General features: G+C 43.3%; 2 protein-coding genes across 4 annotated transcripts in view; both read right to left on the reverse strand.

The window, feature by feature from the left end:
* The window catches only part of dcxr (dicarbonyl and L-xylulose reductase), a 32,297-nt gene extending 31,670 nt beyond the window's left edge, over positions 1-627 (reverse strand). For both annotated transcript variants that reach the window (XR_004415858.1, XM_033044567.1), the window contains exon 1: positions 491-627. Coding sequence is in view for 1 of the 2 variants with exons in the window: in XM_033044567.1 (XP_032900458.1) it covers positions 491-542 (52 nt within the window). In the remaining variant the exon portion in view is untranslated. The remainder of the gene's footprint in view (positions 1-490) is intronic.
* Positions 628-11,453: 10,826 nt separating this feature from the next.
* Positions 11,454-18,121, reverse strand: part of rfng (RFNG O-fucosylpeptide 3-beta-N-acetylglucosaminyltransferase) — a 28,934-nt gene continuing 22,266 nt past the window's right edge. For both annotated transcript variants that reach the window (XM_033044571.1, XM_033044570.1), the window contains exons 6-8: positions 15,913-16,078; positions 14,723-14,808; positions 11,454-14,229 (exon numbers count right to left, since the gene is read on the reverse strand). In XM_033044571.1, coding sequence (XP_032900462.1) covers positions 14,166-14,229; positions 14,723-14,808; positions 15,913-16,078 — 316 coding nt within the window. In that variant the 3' untranslated portion in view covers positions 11,454-14,165. The remainder of the gene's footprint in view (positions 14,230-14,722; positions 14,809-15,912; positions 16,079-18,121) is intronic.

The raw sequence follows: 18,121 nt of genomic DNA on the forward strand, positions 1-18,121 counted from the left end.
GCCTCTGTTCCCCACTTCAGGACCCAAAGTCCAGGTGTTCCATCAACCTTACCCACAGAACGAGTTCAATGCAGTCCCTGCTCCACATTCCCAACAGCAGCCCCCCCCCTCCCCCCCCCCTCCCCTCTCGAGGCAACTACCCCCCCTCCCCACAGACCACTAGGTTACCTCCCACCCTCCATTCACCACCCTCTCCCGGCTCCCACTCCTTCCAATTGACACGCTAACCACCCCCCCCCCCCCACCACCCAAAGCACACACTTTCTCCCTCTTCCCCCCCCCCCCCCAAGACTCTTCCTACCCAATGAACCAACCCCTCCCGCACCCTTAGAGCACCCTCTTACCCCTCCAGCACCCAAAAGGCACCCTGTTCCCCTCCCTCACCCAAAACCCACCGTTCTCTCCTCCCCCACATAAAGGATCCTCTCTCCCCACCCAAAAGAACACCTCCACAGACACCAGCCTCTCCCCAACCCCCGGGACTCCGCACCTTTGCCGGCGCCCGTCACCAGGGCCCGTTTGCCGGCCAGACAGATCTCCATCGGGGCCGCCGCTCGCAGCTCCCGGCCCGGAGTCCCGTCCCGTCCCGTCCCCTTGTGGGCGGCGCCACTCACGGCCAACTCCCTCCTCCCCACTAAACTCCCAGACTTCGCATTCAACTGCTTACAAACAAACCTCGGTGTTTACAACATCGAAGTTGTTTTTAAGATTATAAATAAACTTCTTCCAAACTTATCCAACTTTGAGGAGTTGCACGTGATGCCCTGACGTGTTGATTTAATTCATTGTTTATGCCCTCTGACCCGTTGCAAGTAAACTGCCTGGACTGAACTAATTCATGTATTAAATGTACAGAATACATAGATTAGACAGACAATGTCCTTAAGGATGACCAATGGTAAAACAAATACTCTAAACTTTTCTTTCAACGCTGCAGTTCTTTGTATCTACCATGTGTGTATGTGTATATGTTGAAGACAGACACAAAAAGCTGGAGTAACTCAGCTGGTCAGGCAGCATCTCTGGAGAGAAGGAATAGGTGCCGTTTCGGGTCGAGACCCTTCTTCATATGTGTATATATACACACACACACAGAACTTTTTTTTCTCGTTTCTCATACTGAGTACTATGTTTACATATTATTTTGTGCTGCTGCAAGATAGAATGCCGTTGTTTTATCTGAGACATATGACAATGAAACACTCTTGACTTGAGAAGGGTCGCTGTCCTCGCCCACAAACAAACGGTGCAAGACTCAAAATAGTAAGATTAAACAAGAACTTACCAGTTTGAAGTTTGATCTTTATTTTATGAGGAGCTACGATGAGGGATTACGTGAAGAGCCCGTCAGCCCGCATGCGCATCAACCTTCAAAGTAGCGGTGTGGAGTCACAGACCGGAACCGATTGACTGGAGAATAGTAAGGTTCAAGAAACTAGAAATACCAGTTAGCTTTATGAGGAAAGGTTTGGGAGTGGAGGGCACTCGTAACTCCTCATAAAATAAAGATCAAACTTCAAACTGGTAAGCTCGTTTAATCTTACTATTTTACTTCGGAGTCACATGAGTGACTACGTGAAGATTTTAAAGCTCTGTGACTCCATGCCGTGGAAACGAGTCCATGCCTCACACACTGTATAGTTGACAATTGAAGAAATGGAAACTGTTCAGTCATGGTATTCAAACAATAACAATTTAATATAGAAACAAAACAACACAACGGTGGTCACCTCTCTACCCGAGAGGGACTATACAACTGAACTCAAAACTGAACTAGCAAACACGCTCCTTTTCACTAAACGTTTATTATAAAACTCCTGAAACGTGCGTGCTGAGGACCAACCTGCAGCCGACAGAATCTGGTCTAATGGAACATCCATGCTTCTTGCTGCGGACGTCGCTGCAGCCCTGGTGGAATGAGATTTGAATATTTTAGTATCCACACCCGCATGAAGTAAAACTAACTTAAGCCACCTGGAGATAGTCTGAGTAGAAAACCCTTTATGTGGCTTCTTATGGCTAATCAACAACGATAAGTCCGAACCTCTAAGCCCCTTACTAACTTTCATATACTGTCGGAGGTAATGCACTACACACAACTCTGGGTCCACAGGTTATGCCATAAATTGTAATTTCTGTCCCGAGGACCCTGGTCTACTCTGTTTTATGTTGTCATAAATAAAAAAGGTGAACCTAGTATCAGAGGTGAGCATCCTATCCACCCGCAACTTTTGCAAGGACTGGACCCTCTGGGCTGACACTAAAGCCATCAGCATGACCACCTTGTGTGTAAGCCTCAATAGAGACAGGGAAAACGGTGGGGACCACGAGCGAAGTGAATTAAGAACCACCCCTACATCCCAAATTTCAGTGTATCTGGGCCGATGAGGGTTAGAATTGAAAACCCCTTTCATGAATTTACACACTAAAGGATGAGATCCCACCGACTGGTAAATGGAGCTTGGTTGCAAGTATGACAATGCACTCCTGGCACTATTCAGAGCACTGTAACTCAATTTCTCATCATAAAATAATTTAGAAAGAAACTACAGGACATCTGTGATGTGCACTTCGTCATACAATATCTCGGACTGTGCACAGAACAATTCCCACTTCCTGATATACAATGCATATTGTTTCTGTGTACTGCTTCTCCATGCCGCAGTTAACAAATCCACCGTGCGGTCAGCTAGTCCCAGCCCGATGAAAGGTCTTCTCAAAACCTGCAAATTAACAAATTTAGCCGATCATGTGGAGGATGTGCTTTCCCCGAACTGGGGTTAGTCAATAAAGACCTGTGTTTTGGCACCTTCCATACAGGTTGTACCATCATGCCCAGAACGAGAGGGTACCATGGCTGAGTGGGCCAGTCAGGGACTACCAGAATGCCAGAGGCAGAGTCCTGCTGAATCTTTTCCAGACAGCGAGTGACGAGGCAGAATGGGGGGAATGCATAGAAAAACATTCCTCCCCAGTGTAGCGAGAACCCGTCTACAGCTACAGCCCCTGGGTCTGATTCCCACGCAACATACTTTGGTAACTGATGTTTAATCTTGAAGCGAACAAATCCATATCCGGTGTACTATACCTAGAAACAATGTCATTAAATACTCTATGATTCAACACCCATTCTGTGTTGTCATTGAATTTACGTGACCTGGTGTCCACCACCGTGTTGAATCTACCTGGTAGGTAGATAGCTGAAACCCAAATGTTACGAATAATACACCATTGCCAAATGAGGTTAGCCAATTTATCACAGGATACTGCAAATATTCAAATTTGAAGAAGGGTTTCGGCCCGAAACGTCGCCATCAGTCTGAAGAAGGGTTTCGGCCCGAAACGTCGCCTATTTCCTTCACTCCATAGATGCTGCTGCACCCGCTGAGTTTCCCCAGCAATTTTGTGTACCCTATCGCAGGATACTGACTTGATACCACCCATGTGATTTATATATGCAACTGCAGTAGTATTATCTATCTGTAACTGAACATGCAGATGATGCTTGTGTATACAATAAGCTTTCAGCCCATGAAAGGCTGCGAGCAACTCCAAATAGTTAACCCCATGCACCTGTAAAGAAGACAGTTCATGCAAATTCCATCTGCCACCGCAGCTGTCAAAGGTGTCAGTAGCTCCCCACCCCAAAGCACTTGCATCAGATTGTATTACCAATGAAGGGCTTTCAATTGAAATATTGCCCGAACAATGGCCAAGATTGGCTATCCACCACTGGAGCTCATCAAGAGCTTCAACCGACAATTGCATAGCCCTGTCAAAGTGGCCCAAATTGTTTTTAAAAGTGCTTGCACCTTGTCTCTTTGCAATTGTTGATAATAAAGGGGTACATATTTAGATACTGGAAATGCAGCAATCAATTTACCAATTAAACTTGCCACTTGACGAATTGAAGGCAGCTGCTGTGCAATCATATTGCTGCAGGACTCTATTAACTTCAATCTCTTGCCCTCGGGCAAAGTCACAACCAGGTGATTGGAGTTAATAGTAAATCCCAAGTAATCCATGATAGTGGAGGGAGTCAACCTGGATTTTACTGGATGAATGAGAAATCCCAACTTTTGAAACACAAGTTTAGTGGCAGAAACTGCCGAAATTGCTAATTCCATAGTATTGCCTATGATGAGAATGTCATCTAGGTAAGCCATCACAATATGTTTCTGTGCTCGTAAAAGAGCCAGTGCCGGTTTTAATATTTTAGTGAACAGCCTAGGAGCTGAGGACAATCCATTAGGCAGTGCTTTCAATTGTCATAACTGCCCCATCCAGTTAAACTTCAGGTACTTCCTGTGTTCTTTGTGAATAGGGACCGAATAATAAGCATCCTTAAGGTCAATACATGCCATATAACATCCCTTGGAAATTAACTGTTTGGCTGTGACAAAACTTTCCATTTTGAAATGTTTGTACTGCACAAAAGTGTTTAATTGGGTTAAATCCAATTTAATACGGCACCCCCCATCCTTCTTTTCTCTGGTGAAAATATTGGACACAAACCGGTGTGCCTCATGTCTAGTTTTCTCAATTACCTTTTTTTCACACACAGCATCAATTTCAGCCTGAACTTCCAAATCATCCCTTTTTGAACGGAGAAAGGAACGACTTGGAGCATGCTGTGTGGGTGGCAGCGCGCCAGCAAACTCTATTTTAAACCCTTCAACACTGTGCAGTATGAACAAATCAGAAGTTATCCAACGCCACTCATGCAAAAAAAACCGTAACCTACCACCAACATGCAATAAATCTACACCCGGTATGTTACTATGTGAACCAGACCCACCTACCTCCATGTTAGATGGATTTTCCCCAGTTACTTCCTTCCCCGCTGTTTGGGGTTTTGGGGTGCTTGTGGTAGGTATGTTGCAAAGCCTACCTGAAGCGTCGTTGAAGATCTGCCGCTGAGGTTGTGCGCGATTTTGGCGCCGTTTAGAGGGGGCGGGTTTAAAACGCGATTTTCTCTAAGCTGTTCCAATCGAAAATGTTCAGCCTAGTTAATTATTAACGAAAAATCGCTGGAAGACTCCGTCGCAAAAGCTATTATTAGGTTTAAAGGCCTTGAATAATAGTTATAGTAGTTTAAAAATCAATCTTTAAACCCGCGACCGTCAGCAACCGCAGGGTCTCATAAAGAAAATAGCAGAAGGTAGGCTGTATATTTTTACATTCAAAAGGGCTTCTAAAGATCCTTTTATACAAAATTTAATATTGCGAGTAGCTCAATTTGGGCCCATTATATCGCGCAGTATTTTTCTCGGCATTTGAGGCACAAATCTACCGCAATGTGAACGTTCTAAACCAGCGCGTTCCACAGGGACCCACTGGAAAGCTGATTTAAATGGGCATTTATTTACAGCAATTGAACACTGAATTCCTTCCATTTGGCCTATAAATTAATGTAAATGAGATTTAAAAATCATGTTTTATTGTGAATTATTTGTGAATATTATTTGGACATTTAGGCTATTTAAAAATGTTAATCATTTATTAAGAAATGGATAGATGTTTAGATCTAGTAATTGAAGTCTGAAATTAGCTACAATTAGGTAACTAACTAATTATATGCTTTAATTTCAGGTCATCCAAGTAAGATTATTTTATATTTGTTTCAGAATGCTTCAATCTATGATAACTGAAAATTTCATTCAGTTCTCTTAATTTTTAAGAATGTTATGGGCTTTTGACTGTTCACGATCACAACTTTTTTGTTATGTCCATAGAAAATCAATAGGGAACAAGATGCTCATTTCCGAGTATGAAAATGGCCATAACTTTTTAAATACTTGAGATATGAAAGTGAATTAGATGTCAAATTAAACTTATTTTTATGCTTTATCTGATGGGATAAATTACAGACTTGATTTTTAAACTCTCAAAATTTTGTAACATTGCTACTTGTGGTCAATAACTGCCAATCTTCGATGTTGGTCGGGTCGGACCTTGTCCTAAAAAAAACTTCCTTGGAATCGTTCCCGACCTCATTGATTTCAAAATGTGCATTGCACAACAATGCCATTGCGTCCCGCTGCCCATCCGACAATGTGCCGCCGTCCACTGACCTGGCGAAAGCTGTCAGTCCCGACCCCAGCAGGTTCAGAATCCTCTGCAGCTTTAATCTTTGGGTTTTTATCCCCCCCCCCCCACCGATATGGTTCCATATAGAACTGTTTACCACCGGTACCTTCAGGGACGCACAGTTGCTGGGTGCATGGTACCGCATGGTAGTTTCTAATATAACCTGCTCCTGCAGCTGGTGGGAGACCAGGTAATTAATGCTAGCCGCCAACTCCTCATTCAGCGGCTCTCCAACAAGCAACGGCACCGCTAACTTGGATATTAGATTCGGCACCTCCACTTCCCGCGGGTCCCGCATCGAGCGTTCTTCAGCACCGGAGTCGTCTACACTACCATCTTCGGATGGGGAGATGTAATGCAGCCCTGCAACAGGTGCTGCTGCGGGTCCCCGAGACCCACTGTGGTACGGCTCCCGACCACGGAGCGTACTCTGTTGGAGCATCTTCTCGGGACAGGCGTCCAGCCATCCTTCCCGCTCTGGGAGGCGAATCCTCACTGCCAGACTCATCCGAGTCTACTCTTGTGTTGGACTTACACTTTGCTTTCCCCCGCGGGGTATGCAAAGTGTTGTCCATGGGCACCGAGGCCGAAGTCGCTGGCTGAGCTGACAGCGACCGCGCTGGTGAAATCGACTGCCGACCGCTGACCGTATTCCCACGGTTCTCTGAAGCGGTTCTCCCTGCAGTCTTCCACGATTTCACCCTTGCTTTTTCCATAGCTGTAACGACAGAACAAAATATCACCCGCAGACTAAGCTCTCGGACTTACCTTGGGTCTTTTTAAAAGGACCGCCGCTGGAGCTGCGCGCCAGCCAGCCAGTCAGCTCGACATGCGTTTGACGTAATGAAGCGCATGTGGGCTGACGGGCTCTTCACGTAGTCACTCGCGTGACTCCGAAGTAAAATCTGTTCTTCAGATGGATTCGCTCATACTGTGGGATCTCCCTCTGGTGGTAGCTGCCAGAATGGTCTTCAGTATCCAAATGAGAAATTCACAACACAAAACAGAAAAAAAAGACAGAGTAACGGGTCAGGCAGCATCTCTGGAGAGCACGGGTAAGCGATGTTTCACGTCAGGGCCCTTCTTCAGACCAATAGAAGCAAAAAGAGGCACAGGCAACTCTATCATGTCCTGTACATCTGAATCCCACAGTGCTCGTGTATGTAGGTTGACTGGACTCAAGTAGTAGGATTTCACTTGATTGGATAACGTGCAAACAAAGGCACAAGAACACATGTATAAGATCATGTGGGAAATTGATAGGGTAAATGTATAGTCTTTTACCCAGAGTAAGGGGGTGGGGGGGGGGTCATTTAATAGGAACCTGAGAGACAAAATTGTTTTTACACTAAGGATGGTGGGTGTACAGAACTAGCAGGTAGAGAGGTAATTGAAGCAGGTACTATCACAACGTTTAAAATACATTTGGACAGGTACATTGATAAGACAGGGTGAGAGGGATGTGGGCCAAATGCAGGCAGATGGGACTAGTGAAAATGGGACATGTTGGTTGGCATGGGCAAGTTGAGCCAAAGGGCCCATTTCCACTTTGTATGGCTCTGAACACAAAACTGCAGACTAACATCCAATTTTAATCAATCAGTCAGACCCCACAGAAATAAAAGAGATAATGATCAGATATTTTAAGTGATATTTGTTGCCCCCAAGAGAACTTTGCTGCTGTTCTTCAATACAGCCATGGAATCGCACACGTCCAACTGAGAGATCGGCAGCTGTAGTTTAACATTGTTTCTTAAAGTCAGTTCAGTTGTTTTATTTGTCATATGTAGGTTAACACAGGGTCAACGGTACAATGAAATGTTTTTGACAAGACAACGGGTCACCTCAGCAATGATATTACAAGGATAAAATTAAGGTAAAAAAAAAGATAAGATAAAAGTGACATTGGTCGGCAAAAGACAATAATAGAGACAATAATAGAGACAGGAATACCTGTTCACTGCAGCAAACCCAGACTCTAGCATTTGATTATCAGAATAACGTCATCTGAAAGACAGTAATACATCATAGCCCTGGTGATAAATAGATCCAGAGAAGGAGATGGCTGGAGGCCCACACCAGCCTGGGACTTGCCTGGAATAGACACAGCTCATAAGAACTAGAGCATGGACTTTGAAAATGGCACCTAAACAGATGTGGGCTCAGTAGACTTTGTTTACACTTGCTAATCGGAGATATGACAATACTCTACTGGTCTGTTTGTAAGGTAAAGAATTCACTGTTAGCACTTTGCACATGACAATAAAAGCATCACTGAACCACCAGTGAACCTTTGAGTATTATGGGGGCGATTATGCAACCGTAACCCGGGAGTTGTTTAGAGTCATCGCACTATACAGCACTGAATCTGGCCCTTCGGCCCAACTCGTTCATGCCAACTCAGTTGCTAAACAGAGTGACCTCAGCTCCAAGAGGATGATCTCTGATCTTGAAACCCATGTCCTCAGGGTTCTCTAGCTAAGCGAAGGTCACTTTGCAAATATCCTGCCAATCCCTTGTACAAAAGTCAATCAGATGATTTGAACCAAGCGGCCTCAACTCCCGAAGTTGAAAATAACGTTAAAGTTTCAGTAATCTTGGTTTTGTATTGGGTAAATGTCGTCTGTCGGAGTCATTCCTAACATTCATGCTAAAGTATGAAATTATACTAGGCCAATGGAAATAACAGGAGTATAACTAATTATGACAGAAATACCAAAAATGGTTTAATTAAATCATGTATTTATTTTTTTCCTTTAACAAACGGTGTGCATCTTAGACAGCAAGATACCTGGACAAAGTGGAAAAGATATCTGTACATTAAATGGAGACAGAAGAAGGGTCCCGACCCGAAACATCGTTTGTCCATTCCCTCCACAGATGCTGCCTGACCCGCTGAGTTCCTCCAGTATTTCATGTTATGCCCACATTTTCATTAAAGTATGCATTACTGTGAATTTATAAAGTTTAAAAATCTCCAGTTTTTTAATTATTATGATAGTTAAAAATAATTTTGGCCTTTGCAGCTGTAAACATGCACGGTTACATTTAGACAGTAACACTGAGTGTTGGCAAGTATTTCTGAAATCTCACTAAACATTTCCACTTTATACAAAGGGAGTCAAAATGATCAACGGCAATAGACTCCTCAATCCAACGGCCAGAGACATCTTCACCTGTGGGAGCTGTGGGAGGATGTCAAGTGTAGGCCTAGTCTAGGGAATGCACAGATTAAACATTTCCCTCTCCGACAGGACAACATCAAAGTCGCACCATCATCTCTCGCAGATGCATGAATGCTAACCACCTGTACTTCATAAAGGAACAGCACATGTCGAGGTGAACCTTTGCTGAACCTATCTAAGTCAGTGCTTTTCTCCAAAATTGTTTGGTTTACCAGGTTCACCATCTTGGTGAATAAATGTGGATCCAGTTTCACTGTTAATTCTTGTGGTGAGATTGTATCACATTGCTGGCCATCATTAATTACTCCATAACACCTTGCGTATCCCAGTGATTCATTCTGGAGACAGTCCATTGAAATACGCCGATCAATAGACCCGGAGTTTCTCTCGGGCTGGTTCCAGTTAAAGGTTTTCAAACATTGAAAAGTGATGACACTTTTTTTTGTTTTGTTTTTATTCAACTCTGGGGAGACACGGCATTGTGGAAAACTCCCAAACTATTATTTTTCTAATTTATAAACTACAATGATACTTTGATTTGAATAGCTGAACCCAGATCAACATTAAAAATTGCAATCCTAAAAGCAAGCTGCTGATTAAGAAAAGCATGTAGTGTACTTTATATGGATGGGAAAGGAATGGAGGGTTATGGTCTGAGCGCAGGTATATGGGACTAGGGGAGATTATGTGTTCGGCACGGACTAGAAGGGTCGAGATGGCCTGTTTCCGTGCTGTAATTGTTATATGGTTATTATATGATTACTTTGCATTGCAAAATGCACTTTCATTTCTCAAAGCATCTGATTTCTTCACAGTCATTTTAATATTACAAGTATTTATTTACAAAACCAAAGCACTCGGAACTCCTGGGGACCCAATCCTGGTGGCTACGTTGGAGTTATGTTGGTACACAAAAATGTTGGAGAAACTCAGCGGGTGCAGCAGCATCTATGGAGCGAAGGAGATAGGCAACGTTTCGGGCCGAAACCCTTCTTCAGACTTCTTCTTCAACCAAGTTGGAGTTATGTTCCCTGGAGTTATCCAAACCTTCTATGCAGGGAATTGAGAGATGTGAATCAAGTACAGACAGATGAGAAGAATTTAATTTTACATTATATTCAACAAGGATATTATGGGCTGAATGGCCTGTTCCTGTGCTGTACCATTTTATGTTTTGTAAGCTTCAATATTCCTGCCAAGAAGCTCCATCGCTTCACTGTATGTCTCTGTTCCTTAAGAACATCCACCATGGAACATCAGCACCTTTTATTGGCATTTGTCCCATAAGGGGATTTTGATCATTAAACTCAATTCTTTGCAAACGGCACAGAACATCTGGAACAAGATCGCCATCATTTCCTTGGAAAGTCCACCAGGAGACTGAGATTCAGGCCTCCTCCTCAATCCTCCCTTTTATAATTTTCCCCTTTTAATTGAATGTAAACACAGTGCACATTCATTACATCCTCAGCCCTCAAAACTGGAACTGGATATTAGAATCCCTAGTGTCAATCAGACTTTTCAGAATGTACTGCTGTTGGAATTAAACATTAATGTCATAATTGTATGTTAATGACAATCTTTAGTAATTGACAAGTCCACCACATAAATATTTTGGTAGAAGAATCGTGAGGTTGGGAAGACGTAGTGTTTAGGACAGCTCGGAGAGTAAAGTATACGGACTGTTCATTTTTCTCTAATTAACTTCCTGACCGGTAGACCTTGATCGGTCAGAATTGGTCAGAACATTTCCTCTACCCTGACCCATTGGTGTTTCTCAGGCTTGTATGCTCAGTTCCTGCTCTGCTCCCTGTACACCCACAGCTGTGCAGCCAAGTACAACACCAACTCTATCTTTACGCCTGCCGATGACACCACTGTTGTCAACAAGGCTTACAACAGTGGTGTGACAAAGTACAGGAAAGAGATCGAGAACTTAGTGTCATGGTGTCATGAGGATAACCTAGCCCTTAATGTTAGCAAGACGAAAGAGTTGGTTGTTGACCTCAGAAAGCAAAAGTGGTGAACACACCCCTACCCTGAGCAACAGAAGCTGCTGTGGAGATGGTCACAGCTGCATGTTCCTGGGCAACCACGTCACCAGCAAACAAACCTGATCCCTGAGAAGATTTGGCATGTCCAGAAGGATTCTCTCGAAAATCTCCAGCTGCACTTTAGAAAGTATTCTAACGAGAATAAAGAGTACTTTGGATGCTTTAGTGTATCTAAAGCAAAATATACTTTAGAAAGTGTTCTGACAAGATGCATCTCAGCGCTGGTTTGGCAACTGCCCATCTCTTGACCGCCTGAACCTGCAGAGAGTGGTAAACACAGCCCAGCCCATCACAGGCTCGTCGCTTCCTTCCATCCTGTCCATCTTCATGGTGCGGCTCATCAGGAAGGCCAGAAGTATCGTCAATGATGCTGCCATCCCAGCCATTCTCTCTTCTCAGGTCTACCGCCTGGGAGAAGATACAGGAGCTAGGAAACTTGGCCATCCAGGCGCAAGAACAGTCTCTTCCCCACTGCTATCAGACTCCTGAAGCAATCACCTCTTTCACACCCTCTTCCCCGAGGTTCTGCCACATACTCTTACTCTCAACTCCACCTCATTCAGTTATCCATTTATTCCACTTTAATATTCTTTTAAACCACAGATTTTGCACTACAATCTTGCATCATTCTGCTGTTTTGCACTTGTCATAGTATTTATTGTGATATTTATCACTACGGTTTGCTTTGTGTGGTTCATGTGAATGCGGAATTTGATTGCCCCCGAGTGTACATGAGAATAAACTAATGTAACCATGTTTTTTTTGAATCAGTGATATCAATAAAATAACACTGTAATTAACGTACAAAAGATTAAATTGTTTCAAGACACAGTGACCTGTTAAGAGCACAAGTAAACGTGAGATTCAGATGCACAGACACTGAAGGGATTGCACCAGCCTCCAGCTACGTGTGGCATCAGCTTCTCATTTGTGTATTCAATGCAACAATTTCTAGTGCTTCCAGCTGCACTATAATCACATGTATAGGATTACGTAATGCAGGCAAATGCCAGAATATGAAATGTTCCCTTTATTCAAAATGAAGCTGTTTACCACAGCGGCAGCTTTCTCGCCCGAGCTGTGAACTTCAGCCCAGTATTTTACCGAAACAGAGTAGACATTGCAACCCCCAAGGCGTGAAGTCCGTATATTTGTGGGTTACAGCTGGTACTTACCGAAGTTACAGTCTCGCTGCAGGGGTGTAGCATTCAAGGAGAGTCACTGTCAGAGTCACACATAAGTGGACCTACTTGTGGTTGGAAACTGGAAGGTCAATTTTGCTCCATCAAGATGATCTTCGACCCAGAGTTGGAAGTTCTGGTTCGATGATAGTGGACTGATACCAGGAGTGGTGGGATTAATCTACCCACATCGTGAAGGAACAAGGGTGGTCAGATGACAAAACAACTGTGATTGAAGACACAAAAGACTGCATACATCTGGAGCAAAAAAAAATGCTGGAGCAACTTAGTGGATCAGGCAACATCTATGGGAGCAAAGGAGCAAGGGCCCAAATCCAAAATATCACCAATCCATGTTCTCCAGAGATGCTGCCTGACCTGCTGAGTTACTCCATCACTTTACATTTTTCTGATTAACTGAGATGAGAATTTAAAAACTAGAGAACCTCGGGAATATTTAGATAGCTCTGTGCATCATTCCGCATACACAGTCCTTTCTCTTCATCATTTCAAGGTGGAAAGTAAGTACCGGTAATTATTTTACTTGCAATTTCAGAAATCATAGTATATCCAAAAAATAAATTCAGTTTAAACGATTCCACCCTCACTGAGCTGAAGTAATTCCAGAGGGAAATGATTGTTCAGTGTGGATTAGTCATACTTTGTTTTAAACAAATAATTAAAAACAAGGTTTTGTCTTTGGCTCGATAGGCGAAACAGAGAACTAAACAAGTTATTTAGAATTGCAGTGGTACCGTAATACTGTGCTGGTAGTGTCAACACATTTAATTAAGAAGCAAGACTATTTTTTTTCCGGAGTAATCAAATCGCTTTACCTGACCATTCAGTAACTAAAATTGTGTTTGGCTCAGTACAAATTTAGGTCCACATTTGAACTGAATGCTACCTTGTCAGTCTGCTCATTTCAGCGAATCAGTGGCAAATATCCCTCAAATTATGACATTGTTTGGCACCGTGAAGCCACAGTGATATGCACCACTAGGAAACCACCATCTCATGGAGATGTAACTGCTACAACAATGCATCCCTGCAAATGCAGAGTTTGACTGCAAACTGCAGAGTAATGCATAACCGACACAGCAGAGAACTGCATGACCAACACAGCCAACATGAAATCCTTGAACATATTGCACACAGCAAACACACAGAGCGAACAGAGTCTACATTTCCAATGTGACCAGGTTGGCAAAAGTCTTCAACATTTTGCAGCAGATATTTGTGTACCCAGCAAACAGAAATGTGAGGAGTGGTGATCTTCAGTGACTCAAAGTCATTGCATTGAGATCAAATTTCAAGTCATCATCACACACAGAAGAGTAGGTTCGGTTTTGATGCTATATCTCGCACTTTGGCACTCAGCTTTCTCACGGTTCGTTTTAGTCCACAAATCCAATGGACAGAAATGACATTTTGTCTCTGGCGGATCAAGATTTGTTTTGTTGTTTTTAGTTATTTTACAGAACATGTGCAGCTCATCCAGGAATAATCTCTGGTCCAATTCCTGCATCACACCTCCCGCAGCGTCACACTTTTCCTTCCCATTAAAAGGAGGCCCTTCGATTCCCCCTCCCCGGAAGTTTCTCCAAAAGTAAATCAGCTGGTGGAAAAAAAAGAGGCACAACTCGTTCTGCCGATCACTCTCCATCTTCTGGGGGACACCAGACATCGTGATACAGGAGACAATGTATAGATTTGAACCTGGAGCAAAACAAAGTAAATAGTAAAGTGTATTTTACTGTCATATCTACCTAAACGGAACAATGAAATTCTTACTTGCAGGTCCCACTTATAACTGAATTCTAATTTGAGACACACTAAGCAGAAAGACAGTAAAGTTGTGGAGCAGAACACAGTCAGATGGCTTCATATACTGACTGTAATTGGAAAGTTCCCTAATAGAAAGCACACTATTATAATTCTATGATATTAATAGAAAGCAAAGCTGGGTGGCATCACAGCTTGGTTTGGGAACAGCTCTGCCCAAGACCATAAGGAATTGCAGGGAGTTGTAGATGTAGCTCAGTCCATCACACAGACCAGACTCCCCACCACTAACTCCATCCACACCACCCAAAGAAAGCAGCCAACATAATCAAAGACTTGTCCCACCCCAGTCATCCCTTCTTCTCCCTGCTCCTATCAGGCAAAAGCTCACACCACCCGTCTCAGGATATAAGAGGGGTCACGGTACCTTGAAGGGTCCTCGACCTGGCTGAAGGGGCCCTGGACTCTCAGCACGTTCCGCTTCATGTCTGAATTCCCGTAACTCAAGGTAACCTGAAACAGTTATGATTAACAAGTTAGGTATCACGTATAGAAACCTGGGAAAAGGGGATCAAGATTATCTTTGGTCATAAGAAATTATCTTTGGTCATCAGCAACACATACCAGATACCTGGGTTCAATCATATCTCGGGTGCTGTCTGTGTGGAGTCTGCACGTGCTCAGTGACCTTGTGGGTTTCCTCCGTGCTCCGGTGTACTCCCACATCCCAAAGACATGAGGGTTTGTAGGTCAATTGGCCTCTGACTCGAAACGTCACCTATCCATGTTCACCAGGGATGCTGTCTGGTCTGCTGAGTTACTCCAGCAGTTTGTGTCTTTCCATGGTATGATTAGACTTGCTTCTGATTAATTAGTCATTAGTCAAATCATCTGTTGTCATTCACTGCTTGACCTCGTGAGGACTGCCCACGTGGGTGAAATACTGGTGCCACATACATAACCCACTGCATTTTTTGATAAAAGCATCTTTAAGGCTTTGCAGTGCACATATCCTTCCTTGCTGTTGGTGTCCATGCAAATGCTCGTTCAATAAACTGCTTCAGCTGTTTGGGGGCCTGATTGCCCAATTTAATTAACACCTTATTTTTTAAACTTTATTACTCTTTTTGTAACATTAAAAATTTGAAAATCTATTTTTTTACTTTCCAGAGGTGTCAAGTCGGTATGTTATATCGTCACGTGTACTCGGCTATAGTGAAAAGCGTTTGGTTTAGTTTAGAGAAAGGCCCTTTGGCCCACTGAGTCCACGCCGACCAGCAATCCCCGCACACTAACACTATCCTACACACACACACTAGGGACAATTTGCATTTATACCAAGCCAATGAACCTACAAACCTGTAAGTCTTTGGAGTGTGGGAGGAAACCGTAGCACCCGGAGAAAACCCACACAGGTTACGGGGAGAACGTATAAACTCCGTACAGACAGCACCCATTAGTCAGGATCGAAGCCGGCTCTCTAGCACCAAGTCAGCAACTCGACCGCTGCGCCACCGTGCCGCTCTGTCGCGTGCTAACCAGTCACCAGTGGAAAGACAATACATGATTATAAGCTTGGAGGAAAGAGGAAGGTAGGGTGAAGTTCAGGGAACCGACCTGTTTGAGGATGGTGGGAGCAGGGAGCTGCTGCAGGTTTTCCAGGTGGGAGTGGAACAGGTCACTGTGGATCATCTTCACCTCCAGCAGGCCCTCGATGATGTAGCCGATCGTACAGTCGTCTGGCAGACGGATCTTCTCCGCCGTGCTGATAAAGTTCCCAAAACTGTTAAACAAAACGGAAATGTGGTACTTATACCGATTGGGACTCATCCACATTTACAATCGAAACACATTGATTTTTAGAACCAAGAGAATCAGCTCAAATTTAGCTTTGAAGAGTGTATCTCTAATCAGATGACAGTACAGTTATATCTATTATCGTTTCTTATTTCAAAACTCATTATTGGTAATTTGCTTAGACGTTATCCATTTTGAGCAGATCTAATCAGAGTAATGATGGAAGGAGAAAAGATGATAGAACATAGAACAGTACAGCATTGGAATAGGTCCTTCGGCCCACAATGTCTGTGCTGAACGTGATGCCAAGACAAATTTTTATCAGCCAGCACTTAATCCATAACCCTCCACTCCCTTTAAATCCACGTGCCTATCCAAATGCCTCTTAAACGCCACTATATCTTCTCTGAATATGTTAGACGCATAGGCTTTTGAGTTGTACACATTCCCTGTTATGTGGCTTCCTGGATTTGATGTTAATTGCTAATAATGAACGTCCCAATAGTAAATGGTTTGGGTTGGATGTCATGGTGGACCAATCAGCTTCTGATAGTTAAAAAATAACACCATGACTGGCCTGCAGGAAAGAGATGTGAATCAGTCAGCTGCAGAATTCAAGAAGCAGCGTGGTCTAGCAAAATTGAACAAACCAGAGAAAATGCTTGGATATGGTTAACTGGATAGCAAATAATGTGGAAGTGACTGCAGTCAGCAGAAACAAAAATATGTCAGTTTGTTTTTCGGGCTCTAAAGGCCAACAGAAAAAAAGAGAGTGAGCGAGAGTGAGCATGTCATGTTTTTGAGCTGATTTTGAATCAGCATGGAGCCAAGCAATATACAATCAAACTCTGCACCTCAAGACCAAATAGTAAACAGCTTTCATACCTTTCAGTCTGACTGAAATGTATCAATCCATTTATCCAGATGATTTTTTTTTAAATTTAATGTCAATCAGATATAGAAAACATTTAGTGATCATCAACATGCAATTTTCACACAAATGTTCAAGGAGCTGCAGATACAGGAATCCTGAGTAAAACGCAAAGTACTGGAGGAACTTAGCGGGTCAGGCAGCATCTGTGCTGGGAATGGACAGACAACGTTTTGGATCAGTCTGAACAAGATCCTGGCCCAAAATGTTATCTGTATATTCCCTCCACAGATGCTTCCTGACCTGCTGACTTCCTCCAGCATGTTACCACTTTGTTTATGCATTTGCTGAGCTCCCTGAGATAATGATGTATAAATGTTGAAAATCATGGTTATGTGATGAATCTTTGATGTGCTACAAGTAGTTATTTAGTTCAGTTTCAGCTTTGTTTCCTGAGAAAATCTACACTTGAAGCGTGTGTGCAGAATGCACATATGGTGCAATGGAATTAACGGAGTGTGTACTTGAGGGATTCAACATAGTCCATGTTGATATCAGTGAATTTCACTTCCCAGCAAGTTTGCAAATGGTTCAGTAACAAGAGGAATTAACGTTTAATATATAAACTCAACTTACCAATGCCATAAGAAAATACAGTACCAGGTCATTCAGCCTTTTACTCATTCTATCCTGGAGAGATGGTGCAAGCAGTGGGGAATCTGTGGAATTCATTGCCACAGAAGGCTGTGAAGGCCAAGACACTTTTAAGGCAAAATTTGATAGATTCTTGATTCGTAATTTCTTGATTTCGGCACGGACTAGAGGGGTCAAGATGGCCTGTTTCCGTGCTGTAATTGTTATATGTAAGAGTGTCCTACGGGTTATGGGGGAGAAGGCAGGAGAATGGGGTTGAGAGCGAAAGATAGATCAGTCATGATTGAATGGTGGAGTAGACTTGATGGGCTGAATGGCTTAATTTTGCTCCCGTCACACGAGCTTAAGTAGCAGGGTCTTGAGATTTTACATTCCATCTGAAGGATATAACATTAAGCAACAGGACAGCTGTTTTTTTAGCACAGCACAGGAACAGGTGCTTAGAATCTGAAGTCAGCTGGAACCAGGGCATTTAGAAACAGAGCCAGGACCAATATCAATGAG

The sequence above is a fragment of the Amblyraja radiata genome, chromosome 26, assembly GCF_010909765.2.
Source record: "Amblyraja radiata isolate CabotCenter1 chromosome 26, sAmbRad1.1.pri, whole genome shotgun sequence".
NCBI lineage: Eukaryota > Metazoa > Chordata > Chondrichthyes > Rajiformes > Rajidae > Amblyraja > Amblyraja radiata.